This window comes from Theropithecus gelada, chromosome 3 (assembly GCF_003255815.1).
Source record: "Theropithecus gelada isolate Dixy chromosome 3, Tgel_1.0, whole genome shotgun sequence".
NCBI lineage: Eukaryota > Metazoa > Chordata > Mammalia > Primates > Cercopithecidae > Theropithecus > Theropithecus gelada.
In genome coordinates, this window is record NC_037670.1 from 12,998,823 (window position 1) to 13,009,854 (window position 11,032).

The window sequence follows — 11,032 nt, forward strand, 5'->3', positions numbered from 1 at the left end:
GTCATCCAGGCTGCACCAGTGTCCCAATCATAGCTCACTTCAGCCTCAAACTTCTGGGCTCAAAGGATCCACCTGCCTAGGCCTTCTAAGTAGCTGGGAGTACAGGCGCTCGCCACCGCACCCGGACAATTTATTTAAAGTTTTTGCAGAGAGGAGGTCTTGCTATGTTGGCCAGGGAGGTCTTGAACTCCAGGCCTCAAGCAATCCTCCCGCCTCGGCCTCCCACAGTGCTGGGATTACTGGCGTGAGCCAACACGCCTGGCCGACAGGGTTCTTACATTTCTTTTCCAAGACGCCTGGCCGCAGCCCCGGCCTGCATTCTCTCAGCCTCAGAGCAGCGGGACCCCGCCCCCTCCTCCAAGGTCCGGGCACCCGCAGATTCCGGGGCCACGGCGGCCACGCCCCCTCCCTTCCGCTTCCGGTTTCTCTCCAGTCATTCGGCTCAGTACCCCGGTTCCGGCGCCGCCGGGTCTCGGTTCCGGATTTGTTGCCCGGGTGCCGGGACCGGGCCGGTCTCTCGGGCCGCCCCAGCCGCGCGCAGCAGCCCGAGGTGTCGGGACCCTCTGGACCTACCCTAGAGGGCCCCGCTGGGGGTCGGCCTCCGGTCCGGGCCCCCGGTCGCGCCATCCTCGCCGCCCCATGGAGTCCCAGTGCGACTATTCGATGTACTTCCCGGCCGTGCCGCTGCCGCCCCGCGCGGAGCTGGCAGGGGACCCGGGCCGGTACCGGGCGCTGCCCCGGCGCAACCATCTGTACTTGGGGGAGACTGTCCGGTTTCTGCTGGTGTTGCGCTGCCGGGGCGGTGCGGGGTCCGGCGCCGGGGGCAGCCCGGGCTTGGGCTCCAGAGGAACCTGGGCAGAACTGGCAACCGCCCTGGCCGCCCTGGCCTCGGTCAGCGCCGGAGGCGGGATGCCGGGTGGCGGCGGTGCCGGCGACCAGGATTCGGAGCCCCCAGGGGGAGGGGATCCTGGGGGTGGGGGTTTGTTCCGAGGCTGCAGCCCCCTTCTCACCCACGGCCCGGGCCCTGCTACCTCAGGGGGAGCGACCACGGTGAGGAGCTTTGGGGGACCCGGCACAGGGCGGAGGGGGTTTGCTGGGGGCGTAAGGCAGGAGGCAGATGACCTGCTGGTCTTAAAGGGAAAGGCTGCAGGCTGCCTCTGACTTGCTCCTGACCTCTTCACCCCTTTCCCAACCCCAGCTGCCTGTGGAGGAACCGATTGTTTCCACAGATGAGGTCATCTTCCCACTCACCGTTTCACTGGATAGACTGCCCCCAGGGACACCTAAGGCCAAGGTAAGATGAGCAAGGAGTGGAGCTGTTGTCCTAATTAAGACACCTTTTCCGGGCTCAGCCATCTGTCTTTCCTCTTGACAGATTGTAGTGACTGTGTGGAAGCGGGAGGTTGAGGCACCAGAGGTCAGAGATCAAGGCTACCTGCGATTGCTGCAGACCCGATCTCCTGGGGAGACATTCCGGGGCGAGCAGAGCGCTTTCAAGGCCCAAGGTGGGCAGGACAACGAAGAGGCCAAGGGCTCGAGTCTCTCGGAATTGAGGGAGAGAGGGGAGGGGTCACACTGGAAAGTGGCTAATGGGCTCTGAGAAGAGGAAGGTGAGAATTCTGGGTTGGAGGTGAGGTCAGCCCCCAGACCATCACTTCTTGCCCCCAACCCCTCCCGCAGTGAGCACGCTGCTGACTCTGCTGCCCCCTCCGGTTCTGAGATGCCGGCAGTTCACTGTGGCTGGAAAACACTTGACCGTGCTCAAGGGTAAGCAGGTCTGCCAGCTCCAGCCTCGGGGAGCAGCAAGGGAACTGATTGGATGCAGTTCCTCTGGGCAGGCTGGTGGGGTCCGGTTTTTTCTGGGTAAAGGTGGGGCCTGAGGGGTCCAGCTATTCTGAGCCAAGCTGGTCCTCTCCCACAGTGCTGAACAGCTCCTCTCAGGAGGAAATCTCCATCTGGGATATCCGAATCCTCCCCAACTTCAACGCCAGTTATCTACCTGTCATGCCCGATGGCTCTGTGCTGCTGGTGGACAATGTCTGGTGAGGTCCTGGGAGGGGCGAGGCTATGAAGTGGTGGGGATGGCTTCAGGGACTGAGCTCTGGCATGGGGAGACCATGCCTTGTTCTCTTTTCTGAGCTAGTCACCAGTCTGGGGAAGTCTCCATGGGCTCCTTCTGCCGCCTACCTGGGACCTCTGGCTGCTTCCCCTGCCCACTGAATGCCCTGGAGGAACACAACTTCCTGTTTCAGCTGCGAGGGGGTGAGCAGCCCCCTCCAGGGGCCAAGGAGGTGAGCATAAGGGGCTGGTGTGTTCAAAGAAAAGTGATAAGGCAGTGGGAGGGAAAGACCATGCAGCTGACTCAAGATGGGAGGAGCACTCTTAATACCTGCCCCAACCCCCTTTGTCCCTCCCACAGGGCCTGGAAGTTCCCCTGATTGCTGTGGTTCAGTGGTCCACCCCAAAGCTGCCCTTCACTCAGAGCATCTACACCCACTACCGGTGAGTGTGGATCCCGGAGGAACTGTGGCATTCGCCTTTGTGGCTTAACACACACAGCCAGCATCCCTCTCTCACCACTCCTAGCCTGCCCAGTGTCCGCCTGGACCGCCCGTGTTTCGTGATGACCGCTTCTTGTGAGTCCCCTGTTCGGACCTACGAGCGATTCACTGTCACCTACACTTTGCTCAACAATCTCCAAGACTTCCTTGCTGTGAGGCTCGTGTGGACCCCAGAGCATGCACAGGCTGGTAGGTCAGCTGCCAGGTGGGGATCTGATCCCCAGGAAGGAGAAAAGAAAGGAAAAAGTCAGGGAGGCCGGACAGTGATAACAGCCAAACTTGGTGCCAGCCCCACCACAGGAGGTGACTTGTGGCAGGTGGCTTCCGCCCTGTACCTGGGTCATCTCCCCAGTGTCCTAGATGGAGAGTTTAGAGAGGCAGTGGGGCAGAGTGACTTTCAGGGCATAGACACTGGAGCTGCACTTGCTGGTGTGAACTCTACTTCTCTCTTTTACTAGCCGTGTGACCTTGAATAAGTTACTTAACCTCTCTGGGTCTCAGAGTCCTCACCTCTAAAATACAGCAACTCATATCTCATGGGGTTGTCATGCAGATACTGAGTTAATATACATGACATGCCTTGCACACAGTAAGTATTAGCCGTTGTTATCTACAACATGCACAAAAGATAACGTTTGCTCAGTTTACTCCACAGAGTGGCTTTGAGAATCAGATGTGCTGGCGAAGGCCCTGTGGGAATGAGGAACGCTGTAGTGTTTGCTGGTCCCTGTTTCTGCCCCCAGGAAAGCAGCTGTGTGAGGAGGAGCGCCGGGCCATGCAGGCTGCCCTGGACTCCATCGTCTGCCACACGCCCCTCAACAACCTCGGCTTTTCCCGGAAGGGCAGCGCTCTCACCTTCAGTGTGGCCTTCCAGGCTCTGAGGACGGGACTCTTCGAGGTGGGCTGGGGAGGGTCTGAGCTGAGTGCTGAGTGATGCAGAATGCTGGGGTGGATGGAGGCAGGACCCTTAGATTTTAGGGATGAAATAAAAAGCTGGGCAGAGGGAAGGTGGGATTTAGATTTGACATCAGTCTGTCACGTGGGGAAGACCATTTGGAAGGAGGCCTGGGCCCTGGAAGCCGAGCTGGCATGCTGACCTGCGTCTCCCCCCAGCTAAGCCAGCACATGAAACTGAAGCTGCAGTTCACCGCCAGCGTGTCCCACCCTCCACCCGAGGCCCGGCCTCTCTCCCGCAAGAGCAGCCCCAGCAGCCCTGCTGTCCGGGACTTGGTGGAGAGGCATCAGGCTAGCCTGGGCCGCTCCCAGTCCTTCTCCCACCAGCAGCCTTCCCGAAGCCACCTCATGAGGTACAGAACCAGGGGGCGTGGCATGGGATGGGGTAGAGGCTGGGAGCAGGGAGGGTGCCGGGTCTGACCAGCGCCCACAGCCTCTGCCTTCCCCCAGGTCGGGCAGTGTGATGGAGCGCAGGGCCATCACACCCCCTGTGGCCTCTCCTGTTGGCCGCCCCCTCTACCTACCCCCGGACAAGGCTGTGTTGTCTCTGGACAAGATTGCCAAGCGCGAGTGCAAGGTCTTGGTGGTGGAACCCGTCAAGTAGCATCGTGCCAGCTCTGTTCCCTCTTACACTCCAGAGACCCAATGCCCCCAGAGGGGATCCCTGCTCCCGGGCTGTGCCTCCCCTGGAATGCCTCCCAGATGGGGGTGAAGAGGCCTGGCAGAGCTGCCTGTCTGTGTCTGCTGATCAGGGACGGGGGAAAAGCTGTGAAGTGGGCGGGCATGGCTGGGACTAAGCCACCAGTATTCCCCGAGTTCCTGTGGGGGGGGGGCTGGCCCCACCCCTAGGCCAGGGCAAGGGTTTCCAGAGCTCCCTTGCCCCCCGCCCTTTACCCTGGTTCTAAGTTTACAAAGTATCTTCCTCATTCCCTTTGAGTTCTTTCCCACCTCTGACATTCCCTCCCTCCCTCCTGCAGGGCTGAGATTAGAGGGTGGTGATGGCTAAGGGCCCCTGACAGTGACCGTCCTGTCTCAGGGGTTGGGGACAGGGCCAGGCAGGTGGCCTCCTGCCCCTCATGTTTTCGTTTGCAGCCTGAAGCACTTTAAGTTGTTGTGGTTTTTTTTTTTTTTTTTTTTTTTTTGGTCTGTTCCTGTAACTTATTCTCCAACTATTGCTTCCAACTGAAATAAGACTATTAAATGCCTGTTCAGGAGGGAGAAGGATGACTAGTTTGTGTACTGATGGGAAGAGCAGAAGTCGCCAGGGCTCAGAGTGACTCCCTTCCCCTCCAGCTTTTTCTGTTTCCCAGTTTTATAGCACACAGAGGCACCCCTGCCACACCCAACTTGGGCTAAAGTGCATGACTTTCTCCCCAGAAGGTGGAAGACAGACATGGGGTGTAACCATTCCCACACTAAACACACATGTCCCTGGGCTAGAGAACATCAGGCTCATGTTTATTAGGGAGGGAGGGAGGGAGGGAGCACAAAGGGAGGTCTCCTTGCCCTTGTTCTCCTTAACACAGCTCACAGTCCCCAAGCTTCGGCCCATCCAGGTAGGGGTGGGAGGTGGGCGAGCAGAAGGCCCTAGTTCTAGCTGCAAGCGAAGACTGACGGCTGTGCCTGCCTCATCACAGAGGCCCAGGACCCAATCCGCTTCTCCGACCCTCACCCTCCAGCAGGCTCAGACATCAATGGGCTCCCGACCTCGGTTCTGCCGCTTCACCACAAACACCCTCTGTCCTGACACCGTCACCAGCAGCGTGTGTTCTCCAAAGACCACTGGAGGAGAGACACACCTTCCCCCGCCCCAGGAGAGGGAAGGGAGCACAGAGTTAGTGGGTGCAACAGACTCCATGGGGCGGGGCCACACGCACATTGGCTGGGATCAAAGCCAAAGAAATTCTATCGTTCCAGGCTCAGAGATTTGAAGATGAGTGGCCTCTGCTACATCTCCTTTCTCTTGCCTTCTCATTCACAATTCTGATACAGGGGAGTCCCAAAGGGAGGAAAGTGGCCAGACCAGAGACCCCAGGAGGAGATGGTGGGAGGCTGGGAGGAAGAAGAGAAGCCTCTGGAAGTGGCCCTTCCTCCCAGTACTACCACCAAGGGCAGGGACAGGGGCTCACCAGACAGGCGCTTGAAGGGCACATTCATGCCGTGGTGCAGCCGGAAACCGCAGGCCGTGCTGACCAGCTCAGAGATGGCACTGGCTGCTTGCTCGTCATTCTCCAGGTCCCCAGATGACTGCATGCAGACGGAGGAGGGAGGGGGCGGGCATTACGGCACAGGCTCGGGACGGAATTCCAGGCACAGTCCCCTTGGCTCTCACACTTAGACCATCTCCCCCTCGGCTTGCCAGTACCCTTGGGTCACCCAGCTTTGGAAAAAACCTGAAATCTCCCCCTATGATGTTGTCACCCTCCAGATGCCATCCTGTTTCCCGTAATACTGGACTTTCCCGGATGAGCAGCAGCTTATCCATCTCTCTTTTTTTTTTTTCTGAGACGGAATCTCGTTCTGTCACCCACGCTGGAGTGCAGTGGTGCAATCTCGGCCTCTCGGGTTCAAGTGATTCTCCTGCCTTAGCCTCCCAAGTAGCTGAGATTACAGGTATATACCAGCATCACCACACCTGGCTAATTTTTTATATTTTTAGTAGAGACGAGGTTTTACCATATTAATCAGCTGGTCTCAAACTCTTGACCTCAAATGATCTGCCCGCCTCAGCCTTCCAAAATGCTGGGATTACAGACGTAAGCCACCGTGCTTGGCCATCCATGTCTTTATTGACCATGCTTTTCTAACCCCATGAAACTGGATTTCTCCCATGTCCCTGCCTATTTGATAAAACCACATTCTCCGAAATGAATGCCTGCCCACCACTGACCTGTTAATGGCTCCATCTTTTTCTTAGTCTTCACACTTGCTGCCCTGTTTGCACAATCTCCAACATAAACATTCCGTTTGTCCTTGAATCCCTCCCTCTGTTGACCCCTAGAGTAAGTGATGGGACAGTGGCTTAGGGTTCCTCTTTTCTGGTGACTGTCTCAACTTCCTCTTCCCTCTTCCTTGATATGGGTCTTCCTTGATATGGGCCTCCACTAGATTTAGTTCCTTTTGCTGAGCTAGCAATATATATTAACTGCTATTTTACATCAAACTCAATGTCTAAAGTTGGGCCATCAAATTTCACCTTATCCTTATCCACCTCCTTTCCAGTCTACTTCCTTTTTTGATTTCTTGTTTGTTTGTGTTTTGAGACGGAGTCTCACTCTATCGCCCAGGCTGGAGTGCAGTGGTGCACTCTTGGCTTGCTGCAACCTCTGCCTCCTGGGTTCAAGCAATTCTCCTGCATCAACCTCCCAAGTAGCTGGGATTACAGGCATGTGCCTCCACGCCAGGCTAGTTTTTTGTATTTTCAGTCAAGATGGGGTTTCACCATGCTGGCTAGGCTGGTCTCAAACTCCTGACCTCAAGTGATCCACCCACCTCAGCCTCCCAAAGTGCTGGGATTATAGGTGTGAGCCACCACACAGGAACATGTTTCTTTTTTTTTTTTTTTTTTTTTTTTTTTTTTGAGACGGAGTCTCGCTGTGTCGCCCAGGCTGGAGTGCAGTGGCCGGATCTCAGCTCACTGCAAGCTCCGCCTCCCGGGTTTTTACGCCATTCTCCTGCCTCAGCCTCCCGAGTAGCCGGGACTACAGGCGCCCGCCACCTCGCCCGGCTAGTTTTTCGTATTTTTTAGTAGAGACGGGGTTTCACCGTGTTAGCCAGGATGGTCTCGAACTCCTGACCTCGTGATCCGCCCGTCTCGGCCTCCCAAAGTGCTGGGATTACAGGCTTGAGCCACCGCGCCCGGCCCAGGAACATGTTTCTTAAGGCATCATCACTCTTCCAGGCTTTAGAGTTCTAGCTAGAGAAGTATTTCTTTTATTACCTATTTCTAGTCATTAGCAAGATATACTGATTCCTCCTTTAAAATATCTTCTCCCAGCCAAGCACAGTAGCTCATACCTATAATCCCAGCACTTTGGGAGGCCAAGGCAGGAGGACTGATGGAGGCCAGGACTTCGAGACCAACCTGGGCAACATAGCAAGACCCCTGTCCCTATAAATTTTTTTTTTTTTTAATGGCTGGGCGTGGTGGTGCTTGCCTATAGTTCTAGTTACTTGGGATGCTGAGGTGGGAGGATCGCTTGGGCCCAGGAGTTCAAGACTGCAATGAGATGTGATCACACTACTGCACTTCAGCCTGAGTGACAGCAAGACTCTGTCCTAAAAAAAAAAAAAAAAATAATGGGGGGCCGGGCGCGGTGGCTCATGCCTGTAATCCCAGCACTTTGGGAGGCTGAGGTGGGCAGATCACAAGGTCAGGAGTTCGAGACCAGCCTGGCCAACATGGCAAAACCCCATCTCTACTAAAAATACAAAAATTGCCGGGCGCGGTGGCTCACGCCTGTAATCCCAGCACTTTGGGAGGCCGAGGCGGGCGGATCACGAGGTCAGGAGATCGAGACCATCCTGGCTAACATGGTGAAACCCCGTCTCTACTAAAAATGCAAAAATTAGCCGGGCGAAGCGGCGGGCGCCTGTAGTCCCAGCTACTCGGGAGGCTGAGGCAGGAGAATGGCGTGAACCCGGGAGGCGGAGCTTGCAGTGAGCCGAGATCGCGCCACTGCACTCCAGCCTGGGCGACTAAGCGAGACTCTGTCTCAAAAAAAAAAAAAAAAATACAAAAATTAGCCGGGTGTGGTGGCACACGCCTGTAATCCTAGCTACTCAGGAGGCTTAGGCGGGAGAATCGCTTGAACCTGGGAGGCGGAGGTTGCCCTGAGCTGAGATCATGCCACTGCACTCCAGCCTGGGCCACACAGCGAGACTCTGTCTCAAAAAACAACAAAAACAAAAACAAAAACAAAACTCTTCTCTCCTTGCTCCTTCTTACTGCCACTTGCCCAGTCTCATCTCCTTTTTTCTTTTTTTTTTTTTTTTTTGAGACGGGGTCTTGCTCTGTCACCCAGGCTGGAGTGCAGTGGTGCGATATTGGCTAACTGCAACCTCCGCCTTCCTGGTTCACGCCATTCTCCCGCCTCAGCCTCCCGAATAGCTGGCGCCCACCACCACGCCTGGCCAATTTTGTTTTTGTATTTTTAATAGAGACAGGGTTTCACCGTGTTGGCCAGGATGGTCTAGATCTCCTGACCTCGTGATCCACTCGCCTTGGCCTCCCAAAGTGCTGGGATTACTAAAGACGTGAGCCACCTATGCCCGGCCCAGTCTAATCTCTTAATGATGCCTCCTTCTGCCCATCTTCACATCACTAACAACAATATTGCTCAACCACCTCACTGGGTCTTGTTTCTGTTTAAAAAACCTTTCAAACTGTATTACCTCCAAGAAGAATAAGTTCAAGTGTGTTAACCTGGCCTTGAAGATCCTTCACAATCAGATCCTCCCTGACCATATCCTCCTCTTCCCTCAAATCTTCCCAAATCTTTTCAGCACAGACTTACCATCAGTTCAGAAAGGTCAGTGCCACACACCTGCAAATATGTCCACCTCCCCACTATAAATACTCTCCTTTAAGCTGAGCTGAATTCCTACCTCCAGGAAAGTTAGTTACCTTGTCATAACATGTTGAATTTTTAATATCCTGGATTCCTTCAATAGTCTTTTACCACCTGTATTGTTTTCAACACTTAACCTTAAGCTTTGTCTCTAGCTAAATCAAAAACATCTAGAGACCTAACACTATACAGTACTATGAAACAAAATACAAATGACTCTTTAAGAAATATCAAATAAAGGCCAGGGATGTTGGCTCACGCCTGTAATCCCAGCACTTTGGGAGGCTGAGGCAGGTGGATCACCTGAGGTCAGGAGTTTGAGACCAGCCTGGCTAACACGGTGAAACCCTGTTTCTACTAAAAATACAAAAAGTTAGCCGAGTGTGGTGGCACATGCCTGTAATCCTAGCTACTCGGGAGGCTGAGGCAGGACAATCGCTTGAACCCCGGAGGCGGAGGTTGCAGTGAGCCGAGATCGCACCACTGCACTCCAGCTTGGGGCAACAAGAATGAAACTCAGTTTCAAAAACATAAATAAATAAATAAATAAATAAATAAATAAATCGCAACCGTTAGGAGACTAAGATTCCACAGACTGATTACTGAAAGTAATTGCAAAAACTGCAAATACTTTTGTACCAACCTAATAGATGCCAGACCGCAAACCAGGTAAAAGTCGAGAAAAGAAGGGCCAATATTAGAAGGGGTTACCGGGCTGTGTGCACTAAGGGACCCCCTCCCTTTCCCAGAACGCACCGCCAGCACTGCACCTTCACTCAGTACCAGGTAGCCGAGCTGGTCTGGGATTCGCTCCAGCCCCTGGGTCAGTGCAGAAGTCTAGTGGGTAAAGATGCAAGTAGTGAGAAGCATGCTAGAGGGATGGATGGCCCCTGATACCCTTCACCTACAAACCCAAGTCTCTTGATTGACGATGGCCCCAGGTTTTCTCATTCCCCAGCCAGGTCCTTTCCCGGCCCCCTTCCCCCTACATGGTCCTCAATACTGATCTTCCCGAGCCTCCATCTGCCCCCACTCTCGGCCCCCGGGCTCCCCTGGCCTTCCACGCTCCACCTATGCTACCCCGAGGGGACTTCGCTGCCCCACTGGCCCCTGCCCCCAGACCCTCTCTCCACCTCCCCGCCCCTGACCTGCAGACTACCCGCAGCCCCAGAACACCCTCCCACAGACCCCTCCCCAGCATTCCCGTCGCCATCCCTCCCATCTCCATCCCGTCTTCCTCCCCGAGCGGATAGGAGGTGAGGGTGGAGCGCAGACCCACAAGGGGGAAACCACACAGATTGGGGAGCAGAGACGCGGAACCCCCGGCGGGTCCTCCCGCGCATGCGCCCTCACTCACCATCGCAGTCTCCGGTGCTGGTGGAGCTCCCTACCAGATAGGTAGCTTCCGGCTTCAGGCCCCGGTCACGTGCTCGCACCCGGCGCGCTCCTCCTTCTGCTTGCTTCCCTACTCTTTAGCCGCGCCTCTAGCATGAGGATTGGATCGTGGCCACGTCGTCAGACCCAACCAGCCAGTGCGAAGCGCTCCTTCCCGGAGGCGCACGTTGATTGGTGATATCCCCTCTTTAACACCCATCTCCCCGCCTCTCAGGCAGTGCCTGAGCGAGAGGAAGAGGGAGTTCGTCCGGGGAGGGGACGGTCTGGGGGGCCCGGGAGTGGGACAGGGTTGACCGTGTGGCCCCGCGCGCGCTTTCTAGAGTCTGGGTTCCGCCTGAACCAGGATGCCCGCCAGTGTGACCCCCCAAACGAATGCCTTCCCGGATTTAAGACTGGACCCAAAAAACGTGATAATACAAGGAAATAACGTGCAATGCATGTAAAAAGCTATTCAAGGCTGGGCGCCGTGGCTCACGCCTGTAATCTCAGCGCTTTGCGAGGCGGAAGAGGACGGATGATTTCAGGGCAAGTTACATACCAGCCTGAGTAACA

At 55.6% G+C, this 11,032-nt stretch overlaps 2 protein-coding genes across 6 annotated transcripts; one reads left to right on the top strand and one right to left on the bottom strand.

The window, feature by feature from the left end:
• The first annotated feature begins 400 nt into the window (after positions 1-400).
• C3H7orf43 (chromosome 3 C7orf43 homolog) lies at positions 401-4,736 on the top strand. 2 transcript variants are annotated; one of them, XM_025380237.1, is made up of 11 exons: positions 401-1,050; positions 1,199-1,294; positions 1,376-1,505; positions 1,681-1,767; positions 1,922-2,042; positions 2,144-2,291; positions 2,420-2,502; positions 2,587-2,750; positions 3,305-3,459; positions 3,675-3,868; positions 3,966-4,736. In XM_025380237.1, the coding sequence occupies exons 1-11, from the start codon at positions 640-642 to the stop codon at positions 4,117-4,119; spliced, it is 1,743 nt and encodes a 580-aa protein (XP_025236022.1). In that variant the 5' UTR covers positions 401-639; the 3' UTR covers positions 4,120-4,736. The 2 variants fall into 2 exon arrangements, with proteins under 2 accessions (XP_025236022.1, XP_025236023.1); XM_025380238.1 differs by having other exon boundaries at positions 423-550.
• Positions 4,737-4,943: 207 nt separating this feature from the next.
• LAMTOR4 (late endosomal/lysosomal adaptor, MAPK and MTOR activator 4) lies at positions 4,944-10,522 on the bottom strand. Of its 4 annotated transcripts, none has more exons than XM_025380240.1 (4): positions 10,443-10,522; positions 9,842-9,922; positions 5,645-5,762; positions 4,946-5,297 (listed from the first exon to the last, which is right to left on the bottom strand). In XM_025380240.1, exons 1-4 carry the CDS (start codon positions 10,443-10,445, stop codon positions 5,200-5,202), a joined length of 300 nt encoding a protein of 99 aa, XP_025236025.1. In that variant the 5' UTR covers positions 10,446-10,522; the 3' UTR covers positions 4,946-5,199. The 4 variants fall into 4 exon arrangements, with proteins under 4 accessions (XP_025236028.1, XP_025236025.1, XP_025236027.1 ...); XM_025380242.1 differs by having other exon boundaries at positions 4,946-5,314; XM_025380243.1 differs by lacking the exon at positions 9,842-9,922 and having other exon boundaries at positions 4,944-5,297.
• Between the last annotated feature and the right edge of the window lie 510 nt (positions 10,523-11,032).

Coding starts and splice junctions, on each gene's coding strand:
- C3H7orf43 (XM_025380237.1), top strand. CDS start 640: ATGGAGTCCCAGTGCGACTATTCGATGTACTTCCCGGCCGTGCCGCTG. Junction 2,751..3,304: donor CCCAGAGCATGCACAGGCTG/GTAGGTCAGCTG, acceptor TTCTGCCCCCAG/GAAAGCAGCTGTGTGAGGAG. Junction 3,869..3,965: donor TCCCGAAGCCACCTCATGAG/GTACAGAACCAG, acceptor GCCTTCCCCCAG/GTCGGGCAGTGTGATGGAGC.
- LAMTOR4 (XM_025380239.1), bottom strand. Junction 5,763..9,841: donor GTGAAGGTGCAGTGCTGGCG/GTGCGTTCTGGG, acceptor GTCTGCATGCAG/TCATCTGGGGACCTGGAGAA.